Source organism: Ylistrum balloti, unplaced genomic scaffold, assembly GCF_031769215.1.
Source record: "Ylistrum balloti isolate Yb309-2 unplaced genomic scaffold, AGI_CSIRO_Ybal_v1 Utg371496, whole genome shotgun sequence".
NCBI lineage: Eukaryota > Metazoa > Mollusca > Bivalvia > Pectinida > Pectinidae > Ylistrum > Ylistrum balloti.
The window spans coordinates 94,387-121,222 of NW_026782773.1; the positions used below are offsets into that span (position 1 = coordinate 94,387).

Below are 26,836 nucleotides of genomic sequence, written 5' to 3' on the forward strand. Positions count from 1 at the left end.
TTTTGTAAAACATGTTTTACTTTAATCATGCATTGCACAATTTGCATGCTCCTTTACACATCAGGTTCATTCCCCATCAGTACATGTTACTGTCACACACGCAGGTACAGAAGGGGAACATCTCAAAGCCGTCCAACACTTTCATTCATTTTGAGATCACATCTTTCATTTCGATTACAGAGGTAATCTCAAATGCAGGCTTATATTACATAAGGTTTTGAGATCACCCCCATCCATAACAAATTCAATAAATCTCAAAAACTGTCATATTCCTTAAATATGTGTCTCTAATATCACATCGTTTTGTGATAAGGATACTGAACATATATCCTTGGAAACAAGCCAACAGGATTTAATTCTTAACTGAACTTGAAAATTGCTTCCCTATTTCTCGAACATGTTAATCCTGGCAAAACTGCCAAGAAATCCTTCTCTCGACATTTAAGATATTACAAAACATGAAATTACCACAAAAAATCTCCCTAGACCCTTCTCTTTCAATCAAGGACTAAAGGGGAACTAAATTTGGTCATCAAGCCATTAATTTGACAAATGAAAAAAAAAATGTGAAACCAACAGCATGTTTTACAAACTTTAATATTATTCAGATTGGAATTCTTAAATAATAAAGAGAGCGACAAAAAAAAAACCATGTATACACAAATACTGTGTTTAAAACACAGATTACTATCAATACAATTATACAGCTAACTTCACTGGCAACAAAGGGCAATAACTCTCCCTCAAACGTCATACATAAAATTGTATATATACATATAAAACCATTAGGGATATGGGATTTTTAGGAATGCCGGGGTATATACTGATTATTTTTCTTCTCAGTCTTTCACAAATATTAAGCAGATTTTTTTTCTGTCCATAAAAAAAGCAATATGATATCCAAGCAAAATTTCTTTTGTTAAAAATGAATATGAAATCCATTAATTCATTACGATTATCATTAGCCAATAATATGGTAATCATCAAAAGCTAATGCTGATGACACACAACAGCTGATTAAAGCAGAGTAACAGGCTTCAATTTGTGGTAAGTATGTGGTACCAATAGGTGCTTATTTCACTTCCTTTCAGGTAAAAAGGTCATATTGAGTCAGTTAATGGCATTCTGAGGTGTTTGAACCGTACAATGTATTGGTGAATTCCTAAGGTGTACAATGGATTCTTAAACAAAGACAAACATGTTTTCCTGCTATCTATAACTGTAGTTAATATAGCTTCTTTACACTGCATTATCATAATGTTATTGGAAACTTAAGTATTTCATTTTGTGACTAAAGATTTTATCAATGTGAAGAAAGATAAACAATATTACCTTTGTATTTATTCCGATTACCCAACATAAATTATCTATCTTCAAACTGAAAGTACAAAAAGCATATGTGGAACTTATATAATTGAAATTTGAGCATATAAATTTATCAAGTACCATTGACCAATATCATATCAAAGTATGACATCTGTGTCTGTTCATTAGAGCTAAAAGATACAAAATTAGGATCATTCTTGACTATTGCTAGTAAAAAGGCAGTGCAGAAAACTTTAGCTCATGTTTTGCAAATGCATGTACAATTTATAAACAAAGGAAAATGTGATTTTTATATGGCTGCATGTAAAATGTAAGCACATTTATCTGAGCAAAAATAATTTACATGCGTAATGCTCTCACCTTCTCTAAATTGACTAAAATTCAGTAAGGTACCTCTATCTCCTTAACAAACTAACAGAGCAAGTCAAATTTGGTGAGCTGGTGTCTTAAGATAAGAACCAAATGAAATAAAACTCTAGTCAAGCTGAAACATGGAGGAGAAAACACTCTCTAATAGCCACAATTAGTTCAGTACAGCTATAAGGTGTCATAATATTCAAGGGAATGACTTACAAACTTACAGATGGGTAAAAATAATTGTTAAAAAAAATCTTAATCTAACACAGATTTAAATATCGACTAATTTTAAAAAAAAATTCTTTGATACTGTTTTTGTACAAGCTAGAAATGACATCAGATGGAAAAATGTTAGGGCATTACATGGTTTAATTGGCCTCACTTCCCTCAAAACAATGATTTTTTTAGAAAAAAAATTAAATCACATCAGTATCAATCGGTTATTCAGCCAAACCCTATATCTTGATGAAATTATTTATTTTCTTCATGATATACAGAGTGTCTATTGTTGATCTAGACAGTGTCCATTATATTGAGTGGCTATCAAATTAACTATTTTACTGCTATGGTTAAAACTTATGCATTATATTAGTATTTTTTAAGTTATATTTAAATACCATTCTATAACATGTATCCATCAAATAATTTCCCGTTTCTTTAATCTCTCAAATTACATATAACCCTAGTCTGTGAATTTGGCTACAAGAAGAAAACAAAAGTGTGTGTAACTTCCACTATAACAATCTAGGCAAAGACGAAAGTTTGTGTTACAATGGTTATTTGCAGTTAATTAATGTTAACATGACAAGACTTGATCACCACTGAAAGTGGAGCTATTGCACATTATGGGTATACATTCAACACCTCTTAAGAATGACTTCCACAATAGAGACATGAACTAAAACGCTTCAAATGGTTACTGAATGCCCCTTGCCTGTCTATTTTCTTATACACAAGGATCATCCACCATTCCAAATTGAGCAATGAAAAACATTTAATATGATATTGTAAATCATTTGAAATACATCTCCTTCTGAAACTTCAAAAATAACCACAAATAGTTAAGTTGTTCGAAAAGAGAAGCAGATATTGGTACAATATTTATTATTTCTAAAAAAGTTAAGATGTGTACCTATGGTTATGTCCTAGTGAATGTGAAACAGCATATGGAAGACTTGGAATAATCTCCAAATATTATTGAAAGGGGGGAAAATGCACTCCAAATCTCACAATCAATTCACCACACCATTCCATCATATTTCTATAATATCACAAATATAAAGGGCTAAAATGCTAGCTGTAAAATATTGATACACCAATAAGGAAAACACAAAATACCAACATGCACATAATAAGAATTTCACATTTTTGAGTTTGATTTTGTATAGCTGAAGGAAACTAACAGCTGTAGTGCACATTTATGTTGCTATGAGAAACTTTGGATGAAAATTTTTATTTTTTTTTATGCTATGAGAAACTTGAGATGATATTTTGCATCTTTTTTTTTTAACATGCTATGAGAAGCTTTGCAATTTTAAACATCAACCCATAAAACAAAATCTGAGATGTTTAAAAGCCCATAATGCTGGATGATTTAATACAGAAATGCAACATCCCCTCAATAGTCTTAAAATAGAATTATGTCCATGACAGAAATTTCAATTTTTTAAAAAAGCTTACTCTAAATATCATAAAAAATTAAAATAAACATTATGATGGCATCACTTCAAAACTGATTTTCCACAAAACTTTGATACAAAAATGTTAATCAAGAAATTTTGATTCTAATCCAGTCGATACTTCCACAAAATCTGTGACATACACGGTTCTGTTATCATTAACATATTCTTTATGTAACAACATTGTTCAAATTTCATTCACAAAAAGAAAAGTCTACCATGTAATACACACTACACATCAACCATTCACTCCTACATAACATATTCTCTATACACTACATATGATATGTGATTATAAATAGGTAAACGTAACACTCGTGAGATCCAACATTCTATCAGTTGACAGTAATATTCTACAGAGGGTCAGCTTTTGTTTGACATTTCGGAAATCTTTAGTCTCCTTTCATAAAATATTCCTTAACTCTAAGATTTTCAAATAGATTTTTTCTATCTTTTCTTTCTTTTTTTTTTTTGAAAATGTACTTACAACACAATTTGAATAAAAAATTCTCATTTTGGGCTTCACAGTACATACAGTTAACAAGAGACTTGTCAGTACCATCTGTGAAAATAGTCAGAAAATGCACTGAGAAGAACTGCATACCAAAGAAAGTTTTTCACAAACTCAAGTAAAAGCTCAATTCTTTAAGATAATTAGAAATTATTGGGATGAATTTAATATTCAGCTCATTTAGTGACAATTCCCCAATACATGGTAGACAGAGTTGTTAACATTGGTGATGATGCCTACATGTGAAGGAAATTGCTTCAATCGGAGCCCTTAGATTATAAGATTATGAACATTCTACTTCTTGACAAATTCAAACTGGTTATATGACCATAGATAATCTGGGTCACAAATTCAGCAGGTTAATTTCAAAAGTGAGAATAATATGTATATATCGGTCATAACATTGTGACATGGAAGGGGAAATTCTCTCTAATGCTTTGCACTAATGGTGGATAGCAGTATTGTGGACAAAACAACCAACAACCCAAAACCCTTTGAATGGTTAGTAATTCTGAACACCTCGTCCGATTAAAGAAATGATACATTTACAGGCCTACTCCTTATTTATCATTATTTTTTCACCTATGAAATAAGATTTTTTGCAGTCCACCAGAGAATACTCCACTCATTCCACATAGCTTTGCCATATCATTAATGAAACATATTAACAAAGACTTTAAAAAGACAAAATAAATATATCTTAAGAAACCTCATTCTTATGAACATTCGTGGTATCACAAGTCTAATCTACAAGTGTGACAGAATTAAACACTATCATTCGATCATGCAGTAAACTCTGTAAACTTGATGTAGAGGATCTAATCTACATCATCTCCAGCAAGATTAACTTATACATGTACTCGTTTATTTAATGCTATCCATTGTAGAAAAAACAAAGCAGTCCACATGTTGTTTTGAATAAAACCCTTGTAATTAACCATGTCATGTATTTACAGATAGCCACCCATTATAGTCACTCTGTCTCACTCTTGAAGTCATCATAACCACAAGGAAATTGAAATATTTTCTATAAAATGCTCTTTATTCAAAAAGTCTTATCCATATTGTCGTCCGAGCAATTTTTTTCATTTTTCGAAATTTTGGAAAGAACAATTATGCCATTTTACTTGATGTAATGCTTAACTACAGGTAATTCATGTTAATTAGTGCTGCTATACCCAATATAAACTCACAACATACATTCTTTAAATCTATAAATGCAATTAATATGAGGAATGATATTAAAATTTAAGACTGAATGTTTATACATATATCATGGTTGGATGCCAATCACACGTAATCTACTGTCAGTATGAACATATATTATTTGTACCAATCAAGTTAATACATATATATATACATGTATAATTGTATATAGGGCGGAAGGGAACAATATAGATGGTTCAATAATCTGATGTTTGATGCAATGGTGATGCATTTATGGTCATCTTGAATAATACACCACAGTGAAAATAAACGTTTGTATACAGGTAATAATTTGTTTATATGTCATTACGATATCTCCAAAAATATTGTATATTCTAGATTTTGTATTGTTTATAAAGATGTTACATCTGTATATGATTTGCTACATTCTTAAATCAACCACTGATATCAATAAGTAGTTTTTGTAGAAGTATTCCTACATATATGTGACGTTCTTATGTGTTTATATACACAGATATTGATTTTCTCTCTTGAATTAATTTCTTTGAAATCTTGAAACATATCAACACTGAAGTGGATCAGTAAGGAGAATCTTTGTAGTGTCGGAGGAACGCTCCTGATAACCACTGTGTTATATACAACATGAGACAAAATGAGTACATCACTCGGTTTACATACTAATCTTACCATAGAAACAAACCTCTAGTATTGCCATATAGTAGACATCATTTCATACAAAAACTCATAAAATTCTGCAAGATTTTAACAAAATCACTTCATAATGACTTTCTTTTATTGAAGGTTATCCATTTGATTTTGACAGAATCCATTTACCTACGAGATTACACCAGGGTGAAACATCCTGCGAGATTACACCAGGGTGAAACATCCTGCGAGATTACACCAGGGTGAAACATCCTGCGAGATTACACCAGGGTGAAACATCCTGCGAGATTACACCAGGGTGAAACATCCTGCGAGATTACACAAGGGTGAAATATCCTACGAGATTACACCAGGGTGAAACATCTGTCCTATGCCGAAGGAAGTATACTGTTGTATCAATATGTACACAAAGATGGAAGTTAAATAATTACTGTCTATCAAAATGTCGCTAGGAAAACAAAACTTCATGTCATTACAATAAAGCCTGACAAGTTTAAAGAAAGTGGTTTACAAATGAGGGAGATTATCTCCAGTCAAGAAAAAGAAGCTGAAAGGAACAAAGGGCAATAAATCTCCAAAATGCATTGAAAAACAATATATGTTTAGCCGACAATGCATATCAAGTTTTCAACTGATCGGTCAAAAGAGAGAAGAAATCTCTGTACAACAGAAGACTAATGAAATTAAAGACCTTAATAAAGGGAAGTAACTCTTTCGGATTTTTTTTTTTAATCAAATAGCTGTGCAGGAAAAGATCATTTCATGACATAGTGATAAAGCCTGCAATGTTTGAAAAGAGATTGATTGAAAACTGAAAAGTGTCTAAACTGGACTAGGTGAGAAACTCTTTAACAACAGAATCAAAAGGCTGTTTAGGAATATACAACTACATGTTATAGTGATAACACCCACCAAGTCTGGAAGAAATTTGTAGGAGATCCCAGGCAAACAAAAGTTTACGAACGAAGAACAATGTTAATGTTTTTGACAGAAATGAGTGATGTGTAAAAACTGATACAAACGATCTTACTGATTTGATATAAGAATTCACGTAATAAACTTTGTGACCATGTAAGATGAAATTGGCATTTTCCATAAACTGGTTATAGGTCAAGTAAATTTGTTTGCAGTACAATATGAAAATATCAATTATGAAATCTGATGATAAAATATTTGCAGAATTATCTACTTAATGAATAAATAAATATTCAAATAACATATTCTGTGTTCAATAGTTGAGCCATTCTGTAAATATCATCACATAACATGAATTTGTGATTAAAGTAATTATTGCTTGAGTTTATAAAAACGTCAACTTTAAACAGCAGATGTCAAGAAAAGCGAACTTAATCAGTGATTTTTGTTTCCAAACAGACAATACCAAACTATGATACTGCAACAAATACAGATCTCCTATTCACAGTAAACTCTACAATGTTTTTCTTTCTTTTCCCTTTTCAACTACCATGGTACAGATTGTTTCATTAAACACTACTTGTTGATGGTTTGTATGTAAGAATTTTCAGAGAGAAAACATCACTTACAGTAAAGGTTGTTTTTAATGGTTCAAATTATTCTCATGATTTTACTACATTTATTTTTTACAGAATTTAATATACTGGACTTAAAATAATATTAATTTTCTCCATATATATAAATAATTTCTCAGTGTATCTATTCTTACATCTTATGTAATCGTCAAAATTATTGAAAAGAAAATCCTTTATTCAAAATAACAACCTTTACAGAAGGTTTTCCCTACATAATGTCAAGATTTTATGTCACGATACCACACTATTTATAGGATTCCATGTGAAGTAGAAAATACTACGGAGACTTTAGTGATGTTATCTGTATGAACTTGTTTCAGTATGTTTGTAGATGTTGTGGATAGGAATGAATTCTCAGGTAATTAAAATTTACACTCTTGAATTACTTTGGAAATGTGAAATTAATTTAATAAATCCAAATTCACACCTATATCATTTTCATTTTCAAAATACATTGAAATCCATAGTTGATGTTCTGAAAACTTAAACTGATTATTAATGGCACAAAACATGAACTTTGTCTGAAACTGAATAGTTACAATATTGGAAGACTTATTTTTGGTGTAAATGACACATCACCAGCTGACAGCAGTTTATAAAGCAACATGAATCAATGAACAGAAGATAATGTTATGACAATGATTTACACCAGCACAAAATAGTGAACACAGTCATAAATATGAATGGTAGGGTGTGTATTGACAAATCAATTAATATTAAACATCAGTTTCAAAATGAATTCATTATTACTGACGAAAACCACTGATTATGAATAACTTTGGTCTGCCATCCATCAGTTAAGTATCAATCTGTTGAAACAGTCCTAGGGAAATTGTACAATTATCTCTATTCACTGAGAAAATCAGCGTAAATACATCCACATATCTGCGATTTGTTACACAGCCATTCAAAAAGTCATCTCCAGCTTATTGCAATGCATAATAACGTAGTAAAACCCTTCGATTATGACAGACATTTCCATTGTTCAAATTAACGATATGATGAAGATTATTAAGTCAAACGTGAAATTATATTACAATGGATCCTAGAAAGTTTCAACAGACTGCCATAATAAAAGGAGGCATTGCATGATGATGTTAGAGGCAAACTCTGTACAGTTAGCAAGGAGAGAAGAAAATGATGGCTACTTCTGTAGGTGAATGATACCTTAGTCTGAAGCAGAACTCAGCCAAAATTTGTAAACATCACAAAATCTTCCTATTATATCATCAGAATGCCTGATGTTGTCCTAAAATAGAATGAAGCACTATTGACTCGGTTCATATTGGAGTCTGCACAAAGGAATCACACATAAGCCAGGCTAAACTCTTTCACCAAACTTTGTGTCAAGGTGTCCTTGTGAAATCTCTCATTGATTCACTAAAGCATTACGAGCTTGTTTCATTTTTTCCAGTCTTTTCTGCATGTGTTTATTGGAATTGGTTAATTCTTCAACATGATTTTGTGCCTCTCGTAACTGCAAAAGAAAAGTGCAAAAATAAATAAATGAACAAATGAATAATAATAATGATCAACATTTTTTTTTAGCATTAAATTGTTTTCAGTTGTTATTCCTCTGCATTATGAATGCCTGGAAAAATGAACAAAATCGGTTTAATGCTCATACTTTCAATTTTCACTTGTATTAAGATGAGGCAACCTCAATTTGTTTACATTACACTGGTTACAGTAAAAGTAAACCACAACTGACTTTAGTAACATTGCACCTTTAGCAATGCCACACTATGGCATATTTCATACAAATGTGCTTAATTTGGCGCAATCAAATTTTCTCACAATAAAACTATTTGGCAAATTAGCACCATGATCAATTTGTACATCTACAATAATTGCTATAGAAACAAATTACAGAAACTGCATTTAATGCAATCACATTTTAGCGCAGTCCTAAAAAAAACTCTAAAATAAGGTTACGGTTAAAATCATATATTTACGGTATCTTAATATGTATTGTTCAAGTTCATTAAAATATATTTCTTTTAATATACAAAGATACAAAGAGAATGCATTAAAATATCCATCATCACCCTGTTTTTCTAAGCATCTGAATATAAAGAATTTGCAAATTTTAAACCATCCTTAAATTTATCAAAAACAGTTTTCTTTCTCCTTGTGTCAAACATGAAGTTGTTTTGTCTCCATATCTCTATTGTAATGTCACAATCTGATCGGTGAGTGGTCAGATATCACAATAGACCATGTAAGTTCAAATGTAAAAATAGTACAACCTGATACACTAAATAATTTTTATTTTTGATATTTTACCCTTACACACAATCTATGACTATATATGGTGTCTCCCAGGACCTTAAAAAAATATATTAATAAAAAATCACTTGCAAACAGCAAGGACCATCATAACATACTCCCATGCTTCATCAATACCTTCAATTTGATAGAATACACATCTACCTAATATATAAAATACAACGCATGCCATGAAAAGTGGAATGAATCAACCAGAATTGGTCTGAAAAAAAAAATTCAATGTCAGTATGGATTGTCAAATAAATGAATTACCAATCACCTATCTATCTAACCTTTGTTCTATTGTGTTTGCAAAAAGGTGATTAGCAAGCAGATATTTTTTGATGGACCAATGCAGTAACAACCGCAAATAGTTTTTACTCACAAATCAGAACCTATCTATTTTTTCATAAAGACTTAGGTTTGCCTTTTTAAGTGCCCCATATTTTTATATTATATCTACTCTTAACCTCCCATTTAAGGCTGACTACAGCACAAAGAGAATTACATCACATCCTCTGAGGAGAGTGGTTGATCACTACCCAAAGTGATTAGTATTTCTCACAATGTCTAGGTAATGGAACATACACTGTGCTGTAACAGTTAAGGCCTTGGTCACACTACAGAGACCCTACTTCAGAATAACCTGGACGGTTAACAGGGGTGATAACCCAGCTAACTATCTAATTATCATCTCTTACCCATCTAATACAAACAGGTATATTGTATACCAGAGGTATGTAATGATCACTGATCCCAACGAAGGACAAATCTTGTTTACACCAATAACCAGTTTATTTGCACCAATATTCAGCAATACTTACTGCACCAATAATTAGTTATACTTACCTGCACCCATTCCCCATATATACTTACCCGCACCCAAACCCCAGATATACTTACCTGCACCCATTCCCCAGATATACTTACCTGCACCCATTCCCCAGATATACTTACCTACACCCATTCCCCAGATATACTTACCTACACCCATTCCCCAGATAAACTTATCTACACCCATTCCCCAGATAAACTTACCTGCACCCATTCCCCAGATATACTTACCTACACCCATTCCCCAGATATACTTATCTACACCCATTCCCCAGATAAACTTACCTGCACCCATTCCCCAGATATACTTATCTAAACCCATTCCCCAGATAAACTTATCTAAACCCATTCCCCAGATAAACTTACCTGCACCCATTCCCCAGATATACTTACCTACACCCATTCCCCAGATATACTTACCTGCACCCATTCCCCAGATAAACTTACCTACACCCATTCCCCAGATATACTTACCTACACCCATTCCCCAGATAAACTTATCTACACCCATTCCCCAGATAAACTTACCTGCACCCATTCCCCAGATATCCTTACCTACACCCATTCCCCAGATATACTTACCTGCACCCATTCCCCAGATAAACTTACCTACACCCATTCCCCAGATATACTTACCTGCACCCATTCCCCAGATATACTTACCTGCACCCATTCCCCAGATAAACTTACCTACACCCATTCCCCAGATATACTTACCTGCACCCATTCCCCAGATATACTTACCGACACCCATTCCCCAGATAAACTTATCTACACCCATTCCCCAGATAAACTTACCTGCACCCATTCCCCAGATATCCTTACCTACACCCATTCCCCAGATATACTTACCTGCACCCATTCCCCAGATATACTTACCTGCACCCATTCCCCAGATATACTTACCTGCACCCATTCCCCAGATATACTTACCTGCACCCATTCCCCAGATAAACTTACCTACACCCATTCCCCAGATATACTTACCTGCACCCATTCCCCAGATATACTTACCTACACCCATTCCCCAGATATACTTACCTACACCCATTCCCCAGATATACTTACCTGCACCTATTCCCCAGATATACTTACCTGCACCTATTCCCCAGATAACTTATCTGTACAAAAATTTAGTGATACTGCACCAATACTGTCACAACCATCTACAGCAATATCTAGCTATACTTTTATTGACACAAATATACTTATCTGCATCAATATCGAGTTACTCTTACCTGCATCATTGTTCAGATATACTTACTTGTAACATAATAATTTGGTATTGTTACATCAACCAAGCTGTTTCATCACTACATCACACTCACCTCTCTTTGTAACTTCCGTTTCTCTGTTTTAAGTTCATCTTCTAATTTCTCTGATTCTTCAGCATCAGTTTTATACCGCTTTACTTGTGAATCTAACCTAGTCACCTATATTTTTCAATTCACAAAATGAGGAAAATTAAAAATAAATTACACAATCAATGCCAAGTCAAACCAAATCTCAATTGCAAATTTCTGTTTTGCACAAATCCACAATATGCTTCCATCAGCCTTGAACATTCTTTATAAAATAATGAACACAAAAGTCCATTCTACAAACTCTCAAACAAGTATTGAGGATTAGTAATAATGCTTCTAATGAGCAGTATAACTAGAATATGTTTATAAAACAAAAAAACATAAAATTGCCCCTTCTATGCATACAACAAAAATATCATCAAACTTCCTATTATAAATCATATCTATTTTATACAAAATTTAAACTTTCATAACATGCATTTTTTTCATAACCTATATGGTTCATAAATCACTGTATTATCATGAACTTCTGGCAAAAATGAAAATATAAATTCCACATTTGACCAACATTCCTTTAAAATGAATTTCAGTAGAACTCACTACATCATGCAGTAAGGATTGGATGAAATTTTGGCAATGGCTGAGAGTTTCTTGTTGAAAAGAACTGATTTTAGTCTTAGTGAAACAAGTAATACAAAACAACACAAGTGAACTTACAGTTCCTTCTAGATTTGTTATATCTTGTTCTGCCTTTTGTAGTTTTAATTTATATTCATGTATCTGTTTACTAGCCTCCCCTGTAAAATAAAACATAAAATACACAGTTGAAACTTGTTATTTTGAAATCGCTTGAGTCGAAATTCCATTTGAGTTGAAAGAATTTTCAAGTCCCAATTTTTTTCCCTTCTATATCTTTGTTATTTTAGTTTGGATGACTTGAATTTCACTGCGTCGAAATTTCGCATGAGTCGAAGCGATTTTACAGTCCCTTCAACTGAGAGATGTAAATGTGAAATACCACAAAGAAATCAAAATACTGTAAATTTTGTAACAGTAAAATTTTTGTAGAAATGTGTAATTATAATAAATGTGAACATACATCATCTAAATGAAAACATGTCTTCATGATTCAATAACATAAAATCTTAACATTGTACATATTCTTTGTGGCATGTAAAAATCTGTACTTCACAGTACAATTAAACATTTACTCCAATATACAGATACCATGATCCTGTTCACTAGTATATCTCTGTAAGCAATTCTAAGTATCTACAATGTATATGCTTAAGACAATGCAAGGTCTGACATATTTGAATTTAGAACTTCAGCAAAAATAATATGTACATAAATTCATACAGTGCAGCCGAAAAAGTTGGTTGATTCTGTACCACCTTTTACACTACATACATCAGTGCTAGTACATTCCACACTGGTCATTTGTCTGATGAAGGTGACCGTGTAGTCAACAAAATGTCACACTCTAACCTTCTACTGGTTGTGATATAAGAAGTTCTATTCTATAAAATGTTTAGACCTGAATCTTGTACTTCATATTACCATTAGTAACATAAACTGTGTCTGCATTAAAATACATCAAACCAATCAGTGGCGTTCAACAACACATGCATCAGATATATAAGATTATGTACATGTCATTGAACTTTAATTGAAAATGACTAAGCTAAAAACACTTGGTTGAGATCTCATATTCAATTAAAAAACTTTTTTGACACAAATGAAAAAAAATGACACAAAAAAGACATTTAAACGAGTACTTCAGTATGGAAATTGGAGTAATAAAACCATTAACTTGCAAAACAAAGTTTTCTCATTAAAATATTTGTTTTACAACCCTAATTACTTTTAAACAAAATGGGGTCAGGTAAGTGACAGTGGTAACACACTCAACTCTCCCAAGACTCATCATCAACCTAAGACATGTTTTATTGAACAAACATCAGTAACAAAAAACTTTCCAGACCAGAAACTAGAAGCTGACACAAAAAAAGATGCAACAATTTAAGCCAATGTGAATATCAAAGTAACTTGAGAAGCTGCAGGAGATTTCTGGATGATAAAATCCCAGTCTTAGAGGTCAGTACTTACCTGTTACATAAGTGTGTATTATGGACACATGCTTAACTCAATCGCCATCAGATATGTTTCATGTACCGGTTAGACACACTATAGTAACTTAATTCACAAATCAGTACATTTACGCATTTCACTGTCAACAGTTGTAACTTACTTTGGACTTCATACAACTGCATCTCGGGACCATTAATTTGTGGAACTTTTGGTGAAGAATGTTCTCTTTTAGATTTTTCTTCATCAACTTCAATTTGTAATTTTTTAATCTGGAAAAATTAATTTTGATCATTTAAATGCTGACATAAAAAACCATATTCAGGATACCATAATTGTAAGGCAAAAAGTCAGTCAGATCTAGCTGTTCAAGGTGTTATACATCTTTAGAGAATGATGAGGGAAAGCAGCAACAAATGGCTTTTAGACTCCAGCTATTTTTGTGTACCATAAAAGTTTTACCTTGCCCATTTCAATTGGAAGCTAAAGACCATGGTTCATTAGATGAAATTATGTCACTTTAGATGGTGAAAATATAATCTGTTTATGTATACAATTTATCTTGTACACAATCTTGTAACGTCAAGAGTGACAAAGAGTGATACTTTAAACAGATTCATGACAACCAAGCTAGATCCGAATTTCAGTATTAAACAAAATATTCTTATAGATCAGGATTTCTGGAGTTAAATTTTCTATGAGTAAATTAGGAATACATACCTCTTTAGTTAATGCATTCCTTTCTTCAGCAAACTTTTTTATTTTATCATCTGTTGAAGAAATATAATCATATCAGGCAAGACATCTTATATTATCAAAAATCTTAAAAAATTCTATCAGCAAAGTTTGTTTCTTCATGTTGCTTTATGTGCTGTCAGCAATTTTATGAAAATTTGGGGAAAAAACTGAAACAGCCTTTGACAGAGATAAACTTGATGTAGGTCATAGAAGCAGTAAGGAAGCTTGGAATTTATACTTCTTATTTTCATTTTTTTTTAATGGTAGAACAGCAGCCAACATCCTGATGAATTTTTCCAATGGATTTAATTTTCATTCCACAATTAAATGCATTATTTGCTTTGAGATGTTAAATATACATAAGATGTTGGATAGATTATGTTGTTCTTCTACTTCCATAAGCAGACAGTAGTAAAAATGTCTACCAACCTAGTGACCCATCTCCAGCTTTGTCTAAAATGTCCGCAGCCTCTACGGATATAAGTAGACTTCCTAAAGCTGGGACAGGTGTTGTGTCGGGTACAGATGTACACTTTTCTAAGGTGTATGTACCCTCCCCCGATGATAATATCACAAGACCACTCTCCTGTCAACAAACAGTACAATAAGATCAACAAAAACAAATGGATGCATCAACATAACGTTTCATTGCTTGACCAATCCTAAACTAAGTTATGTACTAACACAGAGTGAAGTTATATTCTGTTAGTGATAGCTATGTGGTATCAAAATGTTTGCAGTCAGTTACGGTAAACATTCAGTCAGTTTTCACAAGATTAAATGTTCATGAACCTGTTCAAATTACAGTATACAAAATTATTCTTGTGAACAAATTTACAGTTAGTTTTGCATGCAACACTCATTCCCTGCCATTAATTAAATTTTCAAAGCAATGCAGACCTTGATAGCAATGAACAGTTGTCTCATTTTAACAACCTAAACTGTTTTATCAGGCTGAATGTGAAATGAAAATAGGGTGATGAAAACTTATTTTTAGCGACAGTGACCTTTGTGTTGGGAGTTTTTGACTTAGTATGCAAATCTCAGAAGTTCGGGCTATTCTATTACAATATTTACCTTCAGACTCAAGTACTACGTAATGATTAACTTCTATCCCTGTTGGGATTTCCATCCTATTACTGCTATGTAATCTATTAAATAAATTGTATGTGTGGTACTGCTAAACAAAACCTGGAGACCTAGGGTTGGGTAGATGTTTAACTGATATAGGTCTTACTAGCACTAAGATTGTTATGAAAGATACAATGCATAGGCATATTTGTAACTTGAAGTTTTAATATAGTTTGTCTTCCCTAATTCACTTGAGTGATTATCTGGTGAAACAAACTAGAATACTGACATGTTAGAATGGATCCAGCTTTGTGTCTGACCTTTCAGGGTAAATTTAACCTTTTTAGTTACACTGTCAGTATACACATGAAAAGATGTAAAATTTGACCTTGACCTTTTGACCTTGAACATTGGTGAGTTGACTACTGGTGTTATTCTGACAAACTTTGCTTCCCGCATCTTTGATGAATTATGAAATTTGTCTACTGCATCAAGTGACTTTCACAGCCTTCACAGTTGACCTTTTGACCTCTGATTCAATTCCATCCTATATCTTTTCTAATAATATTAATTTCGCATGAAGTTTCAATACAATCGATTAACCCTATCACAAGTTAGCATCTGGAAGTAAAAGTATGACTATTAAAGTCTCTTTCTAAAAAACAGTGACTTTTGTTGTTGACTTTTTGACCCCAAACATAATTCCACTCTTGAATACCTTATGAGCTAACACTGTATGAAATTTAAACCAAATCCATTGATCTCTTCTGAAGTTATCATCTGGAAACCAAAATATGAAAAACACATCTATTTTTAGCAATAATGACCTTTGTAGTTGACTTTTCGACCCCAAACTCAATCCCACTCTGAAATACCTCACAACCTAACAATACATAAATTTTCATTCAAATCCATCTATCTTTTCTCAAGTTATCATCTAGAAACCAACATCCAGACAGACATCCTGGCAGGGGACTAATAAATCAAAGTTTGACCTATCCGTGTCATCACTGCCCAAAATCAAGACAAAGTGTCTAAATGCTTTCTAGCAATAGTACATACCATAGGGTAACAGAAAATCAACCTGCTAGAGTTACCTGTTTAATTAATTTTTACCTCACTTTACTTACCTGTATAAGTCTGTCTTTAACTTCTAGTTGTACTTTTAAATTATTATGTTCAAATTCTAAAGTTTTCAAATCCCTTTTTTGCATTTCTACCTCCTAGAAAAAAGAGAAAAAAAAAAACAGATTAGTTATGGATTAGTATTGAGACAGTCCTATATTTATACATGTATAAAAACATCAGAAGCAAATTGTGAAATCTCGTACACAAAACAATTAAATCAGTACATGCCACATGTTCTTTTATCTGGAAAATTATATCAACTATCTATTAACTGTATGCAACGTATAAGCTCCTATTTCCAAATTTACATTAGCATGTACATGAAATAAGAATATGGATTAATGTCAGTGATAGTTAGATACAGCTGAAACTCGTCTCAAAATTACTTGATTTGTCTAAATAATTTCCAAGTCCTGTTTTTTCCTTTCTGTATCTTTGTAATTTTACTTGAGTGACTCAAATAACTGAGTGTCAAAATTTGCCTCATTGAGACAAACTGATTTTTTAGTCTCTTCAACTGTAAAGCAAAGGAACAGACATTTGTTGTCTTGAAATTAATTTTTGTCAAAAGATTGGCACATCTTCTAATGAAATTGGTTAATACATACACAGAGTAGAATGTCACTGTGCCTAACACATGGTTAATTATGGTGTAAAGGATTTGTATGTGCAACAATTTGTCTTTGATGACTAATTAGCAGTTTGATTATCCAATCAAATGTCGGCTTCTTAATTATTGTCGCCATCCTGTAGTGTGCCTTTTTCATGTGTTTATTCATCTATCATAAAGTCATGTTAATATGACCTGTAGCTTCATATATTGTTTCTTGTAGCATAACAAAAGCAAATTTTTCATTTTGTTATTCGGATGGATACACAATGCAAGGAGAAAGTAGAAATATCTTTTTCTCTTTATTTACTGCCATTTCAAATAATAGATTAAATTATGAGATTTGTACCACAGTGTACTGTGCTATCATGGCCTTACTTCGCTCAACTGTATGTAATCAAGGTCAAGAAACTGATGTCGTCGACCTTATTTAGACACTTTGAATAGAAATTCGGATGAGTCAAAATATTTTCCACAGTCCTTCAAATTTCAAGCTAATGAGTTTCGACTGTATTTTACCTACATGAAATAATACATACAGTAAAAGGTAAACAACACAGATAGATATACATTTTCCTTTTCTTATCCAGTTGATAATTAATGTGACTTCATATCTATAAATATGTACAAAGGCATAGCCTTTAAAACAGCATCATATTTGCTTACAAAGCACTCTATATCCAAGTACCATTTTCTGTAAGAGTTACTTCCCTTATATAAGCGTACACCAAACGTTGCTGTAATGTAAACCAGTTTCCTAATTTTATTTTAATTTTGTCTACCTATGGCAGTATTCAGATACATGAATGTATTTTCCATTAATTAAAAGAACAATTTACATTTCAACACAGTACACTTTGCAATGTGTATGTATTTACTCCGTGCTTGGGTTTAGAAAATAAGTTCTGGCATGACCTGATAAAATGGATATTTGTGACAATATAATCATAACATAACAACAAAAAGTTCAAATAACTCTGTGAACCAGCTTTCTTTCTTACTGTTTTACATTGGCAAATTTTGTGATCAAAGCAAATCAAGAAAATATATTTTACGAAAATTATATCAATGAAAATGAACACTGATTTCCATAGTTAAACTCAATAGGTGTTCCAGTCTATGAACAGTTTAACACTATCGTGTCCATCCCACCAATCAAATGTTGTGGTGCATCTCATCATAATTCGATATATTTCAATTGATGACAATAGTTATATACCCTAGTTTTCTGTTTAGCCTCCCGTTGTATTTCCACCAGTGTCTCCTCCAGTTCCTCCATCTGATCTTTGAGGAGCTCTGCCTTGTAAACCAGAGACTGTTTCTCGTTGTCTAATAAGGCATTGGTCATCATAGCCTTTTTGTATTTTTCCTCCATCTCTCGTAATTTACCCTATATTCATCACAGAACATAAAGAATCCATCTTATCCTGATATTTATAAAAGTAAATTTAAAACAGACTTCTAAGCATTTCTGTAATTACAACAACAGACTTTTAACTTGGTCTAAAATGGCTCATTACGAAGAAAATCAACCTATCCAAACCAAGGATTGCATCTTAAATTGAAATAGTAAGAAAAGATCTGACATCAGACATTGATATATCATGCACAATAACACCTGATCTCACGACTCTCTATACAAGTTATGTAATAATTACCTTTAGCTCTCGGGCAATATCTTTCATCTCCCTGGGTCCCTCCATGTCATCAATTGTTGATGTAGAGTGACTAGAATCATCACTTCCTCGCCGCCCCGACAAGTTATCTCGATTCTACAACAAAAAGGGGTTTATTTTTTCTTTTTAAAAATAGATTAAAGCTTCAAATAAATAACTGTAAATGTTGTTTAAAAATAAATATACACTGTTTTGGCTTTTATTTTTCTCTGTTACACACTTTAAGCATCTTATTCCAGGCCTGCACTTTATCTATTCTTCACAAAACTGAAATACAGAACATAAGAAATATTGTTTCTCCAATATTTCTGCAAATTGGGCTTTCTCTATAATCAAAACGATTATCTAAGTGAACATCTACACATTGTAAATAAACACGTCATTGACTTAAAAAACAATTGTGTGTTACCTGTAGTGATGTAAATGCCAGTTGAAACACAAAGAAAACAAAAAATCCAGCTCTTCACATCCATTTAGGTTAAAATCAAATGAAGGAAATTTCAGCAGAATCATTGCAACACATTTCTGGTAAGTTTTTATCTTTAGAGAGAATCTCAACCTGTTCTGCTCCATTTTTCATATATATGATATAGAAAATGTTTTAAGTGTGTTGGATTATATTTAACCTACAAATGAATCCTAATGTTTATCAAGAAATCAGTTTGAATATTAAAGTATATTGGTATAAATGATTACTGATTTGATTGATATGTTTCTGTGTAATGGTGTAATGCCTCCTAACATCACTGCTGGTTGTCTCACAGGTGACTGAGGCTGTAGAGGCACCTCCTGTGAGGCTCTAGTGGCACCACTTGTGAGGTACAGGCACCACATACGGTGGTCAAGTGGTCTCAATAGGAAGTAAGGTAGACAATCGCCTTTCATCTCAAAGGAAGTACTAGTTAGTTTTATCTACAAGTGTGTCAAGTTTTGTTAGCTTAACATCATTTTTTTTTTTTTTTTTTTTTGGGGGGTGGGGAGGGGGGAGGGAGGGGGGAGGGGGGAGAGAGGATAAGGGGAGGGAGGGTTGAGTGGGAGAGAGGACAATTCATAAATGTTTATCTTAATTTTTAAGGTTTCCTTTTGATCATTCCATTGAAATTATTTGGAATCTTAATATGACAGCAGTACTATATATGATAAAACTTTCTTCAATGATAAAGTCATGTTCTTCTTACATCCTCAGATAATGCTTGACACTGTTCGAGGAAGTACACAATTAAAATTAATCTTGTGTATATTTCGCTTTCTACTGATAAGCCATCAATTAAATTAGTTATGTTTTTATCATCACCTTTCCTTGATGACATTATGTGTAGTATGTGAGCTACTAGCATTTACTGACAATCTGTCATATTTTCAAGTTTCACATTAAAATTGTATTTCATACCATATTTTGTATTAACCGTTCCTTAGAAACCACTGTTACTCAAAGTCTCTGTATATGTAATTGTGAAGTGTTTTACAGCAGCGAAAGAGTTCTAGATTTCAAACCCGTTTGAGTGGAATAGTTTCTACTAATAATAATTATGACTAATCCAAATGTAACAATACAAATGTCAAACAGGTCACTCCAAAGCAGCCTTATCGTGAGTTTAGCCAGACAACAGCTTTGAGCTAAAGTTTGAGCTGAGGTATTAATGGTGTGTATGTACAATGTATATGTAATATGCAAGTATTGCCATTCAATATTATGAGGCCACTTTGTGTACTCTGATTGAAACTGTCCAGACAGCAGGGTCTTTTTCCACAATTCACAAACGCACCTGTTCTCAATGCTATGAGGAAGACAGTTATAGGTCGCAGTTAAAAATTTACAGTTTCAGAATTTCTTGTCAAATATTAACACTGAATAAACAAAATGTGTTCTATTTTAATACATATTGAATATCATCCTGGTCTTAATTTACCTATTGTCTTTCTGGTCCAATCACTTATGCAAAAACGACCCTAGTATTTTGAATGATATTGTATGAAGTTCATCTGTCATTCCTTCCAGACCAATAGTTTCAACCACTTACACAAAAGTGACCTCAATTAGTATTTCAAAAGATTTTATCATAAGCTAATCTGCCAATCAGATTGCTACAGCATTGTTAATTATACAAGAATTTGTCCAAGCATGGTACTTGAGCATGGGATTTATTTGGCATAAGACATTTTTCTAACTCATCAGTGTTTTTAATCCTTAATTTTACAGTAGACCATACTTTCATAATTTAAAGAAAATGAATTTCTGAACCAGAGGGATCTTGGCACCCACCATTTGAGGATCTGTTTTCAGTTCTTGAAGATTTGTTTATTTTTTTTTGTTTGTTACAGGTGTTGTAAATGTTCATGAACTGGTCTTCATTGAATGTACTCAGTGATGGCATAAGATATTTTTATTAAGCATCTATTAGCAAATATCATTTGAAAAAGATCCCAAAGTATTATTAGATAGCAGTCAGTTACAGGTGGATAATGGACAATATGCTTGTGCTGTATTACTGTCGACATCCAAGATGGCTGCCTGTGGGCCACCTTGACTTCAAATCAGTCCAAAAAAGGTACAATGCACAACTAGGGACCAAGGGAAACCAATATCTATGAAATATCAGAAGGATCCATCCAGTACTTCCTCAGATATAGCAGTAACAAGATTTTACTCTCAAAATCCAAGATGGCTGCCTGTCAGCCATCTTGATTTCGGATCAGTCAAAAAAGGTATAATGCACAACTTGGAACCAAAGGGAACCTGCATATGAAATTTAAGAAAGATCCATCCAGTACTTTCCAAGAAATAGCGGTAACAAACTTTTACTTCAAAAATCCAAGATGGCCACCTGTCGGCCATCTTGAATTCGAATCAGTCCAAAAAAGGTACAATGCACAATTAGGGACCAAGGGGAAACTGCATTTGAAATTTGAGAAAGATCCATCCAGTACTTTCCAAGAAATAGCAGTAACAAAGTTTTACTTCCAAAATCCAAGATGGCTGCCTGTCGGCCACCTTGAATTCGAATCAGTCCAAAAAAGGTACAATGCTTCACTAGGGACAAAGGGGAGACTGCATATGAAATTTGAGAAAGATCCATCCAGTACTTTTCCAGAAATAGCGGTAACAAACTTTTACTTCCAAAATCCAAGATGGCCACCTGTCGGCCATCTTGAATGTGAATCAGTTCAAAAAAGGTACAATGCACAACTAGGGACCAGAGAGAACCTGCATGTGAAATTTGAGAAAGATCCTTTCTGTGCTTTTCCAGAAATAGCGTTAACAAGAATTGTTTACGGACTGACGGACGGACGGACGGACCTCGGACGGCAGGGCGATTTGAATACCCCACCATCTGATGATGGTGGGCTAAAAATTGGGAAGATAAAACTTTTCTCTCTTTATCATGGATAAATATCACACTTTTTGGTAAGGGTGAAAACTTTGTCTCGGCTGTAAACAGGGCAAAAATATCATTGCAAATCTGAGTTCTGTCAACAAACTGTCATCCAGAAGCAACCATTATCAAATCACAACAATCACAATGACAAACATCAAACTTGATTGAGGAACTCTCAGTGATGTGAATCTGCTGATAGGTTTTTCAACATCACTGTGCTCACTTACCCATCTACTGTACAAGTAAGCTGACTGAAAAATCAGGCATTAAGGAAATCATAATAAGTATACATCTAAAGTTCAATGCATTCATAAGGAATACAATACCCTGACTCGGGTTTCAGGAAAGCCAAGTGATCGCACTTAAAAAGCTCAAAGTACATGTGTACATTATACAATATTTCAATTATTGTTTTGATATTTTTCTTATTTGAAAAAGGACATCATATTTCCATGTTTACACCTGTACTTTATCCGATAGTTAAGGCTTCTTATCTGAAAGGAGGAAAAGGGAAAATAGCAGTGTTTATATATTATATGCATTACAAGTGTGAACAAGGAAATGACAATACTTTCTTTACCTGACCATCTTCTTCTTGCCTCCTCTGTCGTTCTTCTTCCTGTTGAACCAAATAAAAAGACAAGTTAACTTACACATCAAGGCTATTAATATACCAGTATACTGTACATATACGATAATTTCTGTTCTAATGTAATATATATCTCTTTGCCATGGAGATGATGTAGTTAAATATGACTTAAGTGGAATAAATTATGACCATTTCTATGAATTGTGAAAACTTTCATTGAAACATTTTAACATTAAACTTTATATCACATGTATCAAGAAATTATTGCCCGACTCACAAGAGTATACATCCTATACACTTGGAACTATCCACACTTTGACCCTACTCTCTATAAATAAGGTCAGGTTTGTGAAAGTGACCTCACTCTGAGTTGATATGGTATCAAGACATTTTATTGGGACCAATGAAGTAACTTCTCATTACAAATAGGACTGAATAATTCATCAATACACAACGCTATCACTAATGTTTGTGATAATGACATGTAACATGATATACAAGCCAGACTCTAATATATCGGTAAATACCTCTGCTTTTATGCATTAAGGTGATACATGATGGATTAAAGAAGGGAAGCATTTTCTAAACAATTATCATACCTGTCTCAGTGTTGTGTATCATAATTGTATATTACATACCTGTCTCAGTGTTGTGTATCATAATTGTATATTACATACCTGTCTCAGTGTTGTATATCATAATTGTATATTACATACCTGTCTCAGTGTTGTGTATCATAATTGTATATTACATACCTGTCTCAGTGTTGTGTATCATAATTGTATATTACATACCTGTCTCAGTGTTGTGTATCATAATTGTATATTACATACCTGTCTCAGTGTTGTGTATCATAATTGTATATTACATACCTGTCTCAAGTGTTGTGTATCATAATTGTATATTACATACCTGTCTCAGTGTTGTGTATCATAATTGTATATTACATACCTGTCTCAGTGTTGTGTATCATAATTGTATATTACATACCTGTCTCAGTGTTGTGTATTATAATTGTATATTACATACCTGTCTCAGTGTTGTGTATCATAATTGTATATTACATATATGTCTCAGTGTTGTGTATTATAATTATATATTACATACTCGTCTCAGTGTTGTGTATTATAATTATATATTACATACTTGTCTCAGTGTTGTGTATTATAATTATATATTACATACTTGTCTCAGTGTTGTGTATCATAATTCTATATTACATACTTGTCTCAGTGTTGTGTATCATAATTCTATATTACATACTTGTCTCAGTGTTGTGTATCATAATTCTATATTACATACTTGTCTCAGTGTTGTGTATCATGATTATATATTACATACTTGTCTCAGTGTTGTGTATCATAATTCTATATTACATACTTGTCTCAGTGTTGTGTATCATGATTATATATTACATACTTGTCTCAGTGTTGTGTATCATAATTGTATATTACATACTTGTCTCAGTGTTGTGTATCATAATTCTACATCACATACTTGTCTCAGTGTTGTGTATTATAATTATATATTACACACATCTCTCTTCTGTGTATCATTATAATATATTACATAACTATTTAATTATTCTATATGTATTTCATGCTTTCTGATGCTATAGTAAAAAAATAGCTAATCAGAGAAGCTGGCAGTTGACCATAAAATATATAACAAATTATCTGTTAATCCTTTATTGAAGTTTGAATTCTAACATTTTTATTTCTTTCATTTTGATTTTTAACCTCCATCCATTCTACCCTGTGACAGGCAGTTACCATTTTGGTAATGTAAAAATGTTGGGGAAATGTCACTTTCTTAGATCAATAATGAAAATGATCATAACCATTTGAAAAAGAGATTGATAATTGTATAATATTACCTCTCTTTGTTGTCTCTCTATCTCCTTGATTCTGATATCCCTTGCTTCGGCTCGTGCAGCTCGTTTGGCTGCAAGACGTGACTCAGCCTACAACAAAAATAATTCTATAAATCATCACAGACTAAAGAGATAAAATGACAATTAAACCTAATTATCTCATTGTTTTTGTATAACACAATACATCCCTGGATTTGAAGTGTCAAAACTCCAGAAATTATATACCTACATCTTTCAGATGTGTACATCTGAGTTCATACTAATCATATAGGGCTACTTTTGGCTTCCTTCCCAAAACTATTCTTGTTGTTTTTATGACCATGCTATTATATAAACATAAAACAACAAACAGTATATTCATTATTTGATGACAAATTGGGATCCTGCTTTGGGTGTATACATGAATAATTCAGAAACTTGAAATTAATTGTTGAGATCTATCTACCTGTGAAGTTTCATGCTAATACCTCTCATAGTTTCAGTGTCATACTCCAGACAAAATTTCAGTAGGAAAGATATCAAAGGGCAATAACTCCTTAATTATGCAAAAGAGAGTCAATGATGATACCTCAAACATTGACAAAACCAGAATAAACATTAACAAAACCATTGTTAACACTACAAAACCAGCGTAAACACAAAGCTAGTGTAAACACTGTAAAACCAGTGTAAACATTAACAAAACCAGTATAACACAAACAAAAACCAGTGTAAATGCAAACAAAACCTGTGTAAACACAAACAAAGCTAGTGTAAACACTGTAAAACTAGTTTAAGCATAAACAAAACCAGTGTAAATACAAAAAAAAAACAGTGTAAACACAAACAAAACCCGTGTAAACACTGTAAAACCAGTGTAAACAGTTAACAAAACCTGTGTAAACACAAACAAAACCAGTGTAAACACAAAGCTAGTGTAAACACTGTAAAACCAGTGTAAACAGTTAACAAAACCAGTGTAAACACAAACAAAACCAGTGTAAACACAAAGCTAGTGTAAACACTGTAAAACCAGTGTAAACATAACAAAACCAGTGTAAACACAAACAAAAACCAGTGTAAACACAAACAAAACCTGTGTAAACACAAACAAAGCTAGTGTAAACACTGTAAAACCAGTTAAAGCATTAACAAAACCAGTGTAAATACAAAAAAACCAGTGTAAACACAAACAAAACCCGTTTAAACACTGTAAAACCAGTGTAAACACAAAGCTAGTGTAAACAGTTAACAAAACCAGTGTAAACACAAACAAAACCAGTGTAAACACAAACAAAGCTAGTGTAAACACTGAAAAACCAGTGTAAACATTAACAAAACCAGTGTAAAGCACAAACAAAAACGAGAGTAAACAATGACAAAACCAATGTATACACAAAGCCAGTGTAAACACTGTAAAACGAGTGTAAACAATGACAAAACCAGAGTAAATACTGACAAAACGAGTGTAAACAATGACAAAACCAGTGTCAATACTGACAAAACGAGTGTAAACAATGACAAAACCAGTGTCAGTACTGACAAAATCATTGTAAACACAAACAAAACCAATATAACACAAACAAAACCAGTATAAACAATGACAAAACCAATGTAAACACTAACTAAAAATACTGCAAACACAGACAGAACCAATGTAAACACTGACAAAAAATGCTTTGAACACAGACAAAACCAGTGCAAACACTGACAAAACACTGTGAACAGACAAAACCAGAAGAAATATTTATGTAATGTAATATAAAACTTTCATTTCACTTCAACTTCATTAGAGTGATAGTATGTATGTATTTTACCTACAACTATATGATGCAATGGTATATATTAAGGAGGAGGCCTAAGGAAGCCTTACATCTCTCCTATACAGTGTGTATATATAGCAACTGTAACTGATTCTATTATCCGCAGGCTACACAACTGATGTGTAGGCTGTAAAAATCAGGTTTCACAGTAAATATATCATGAGAACATGTCTTCCAGTGTAATTATAGCGAGAGACTTGATAATTACAGCCCAAACTAATA

At 32.7% G+C, this 26,836-nt stretch overlaps 1 protein-coding gene across 2 annotated transcripts in view; it reads right to left on the bottom strand.

The window, feature by feature from the left end:
* Positions 1 to 26,836, bottom strand: part of LOC132562737 (leucine-rich repeat flightless-interacting protein 2-like) — a 36,194-nt gene continuing 9,358 nt past the window's right edge. The window contains exons 2-13 of one of the 2 annotated variants that reach the window (XM_060227495.1): positions 24,816 to 24,902; positions 22,931 to 22,969; positions 22,578 to 22,601; positions 18,956 to 19,069; positions 18,517 to 18,687; positions 16,690 to 16,782; positions 14,918 to 15,074; positions 14,471 to 14,520; positions 13,914 to 14,022; positions 12,380 to 12,459; positions 11,687 to 11,791; positions 1 to 8,733 (exon numbers count right to left, since the gene is read on the bottom strand). In XM_060227495.1, the coding sequence (XP_060083478.1) occupies positions 8,626 to 8,733; positions 11,687 to 11,791; positions 12,380 to 12,459; positions 13,914 to 14,022; positions 14,471 to 14,520; positions 14,918 to 15,074; positions 16,690 to 16,782; positions 18,517 to 18,687; positions 18,956 to 19,069; positions 22,578 to 22,601; positions 22,931 to 22,969; positions 24,816 to 24,902 (1,137 nt within the window). In that variant the 3' untranslated portion in view covers positions 1 to 8,625. The remainder of the gene's footprint in view (positions 8,734 to 11,686; positions 11,792 to 12,379; positions 12,460 to 13,913; positions 14,023 to 14,470; positions 14,521 to 14,917; positions 15,075 to 16,689; positions 16,783 to 18,516; positions 18,688 to 18,955; positions 19,070 to 22,577; positions 22,602 to 22,930; positions 22,970 to 24,815; positions 24,903 to 26,836) is intronic. The other variant, XM_060227496.1, reaches the window with a different exon arrangement.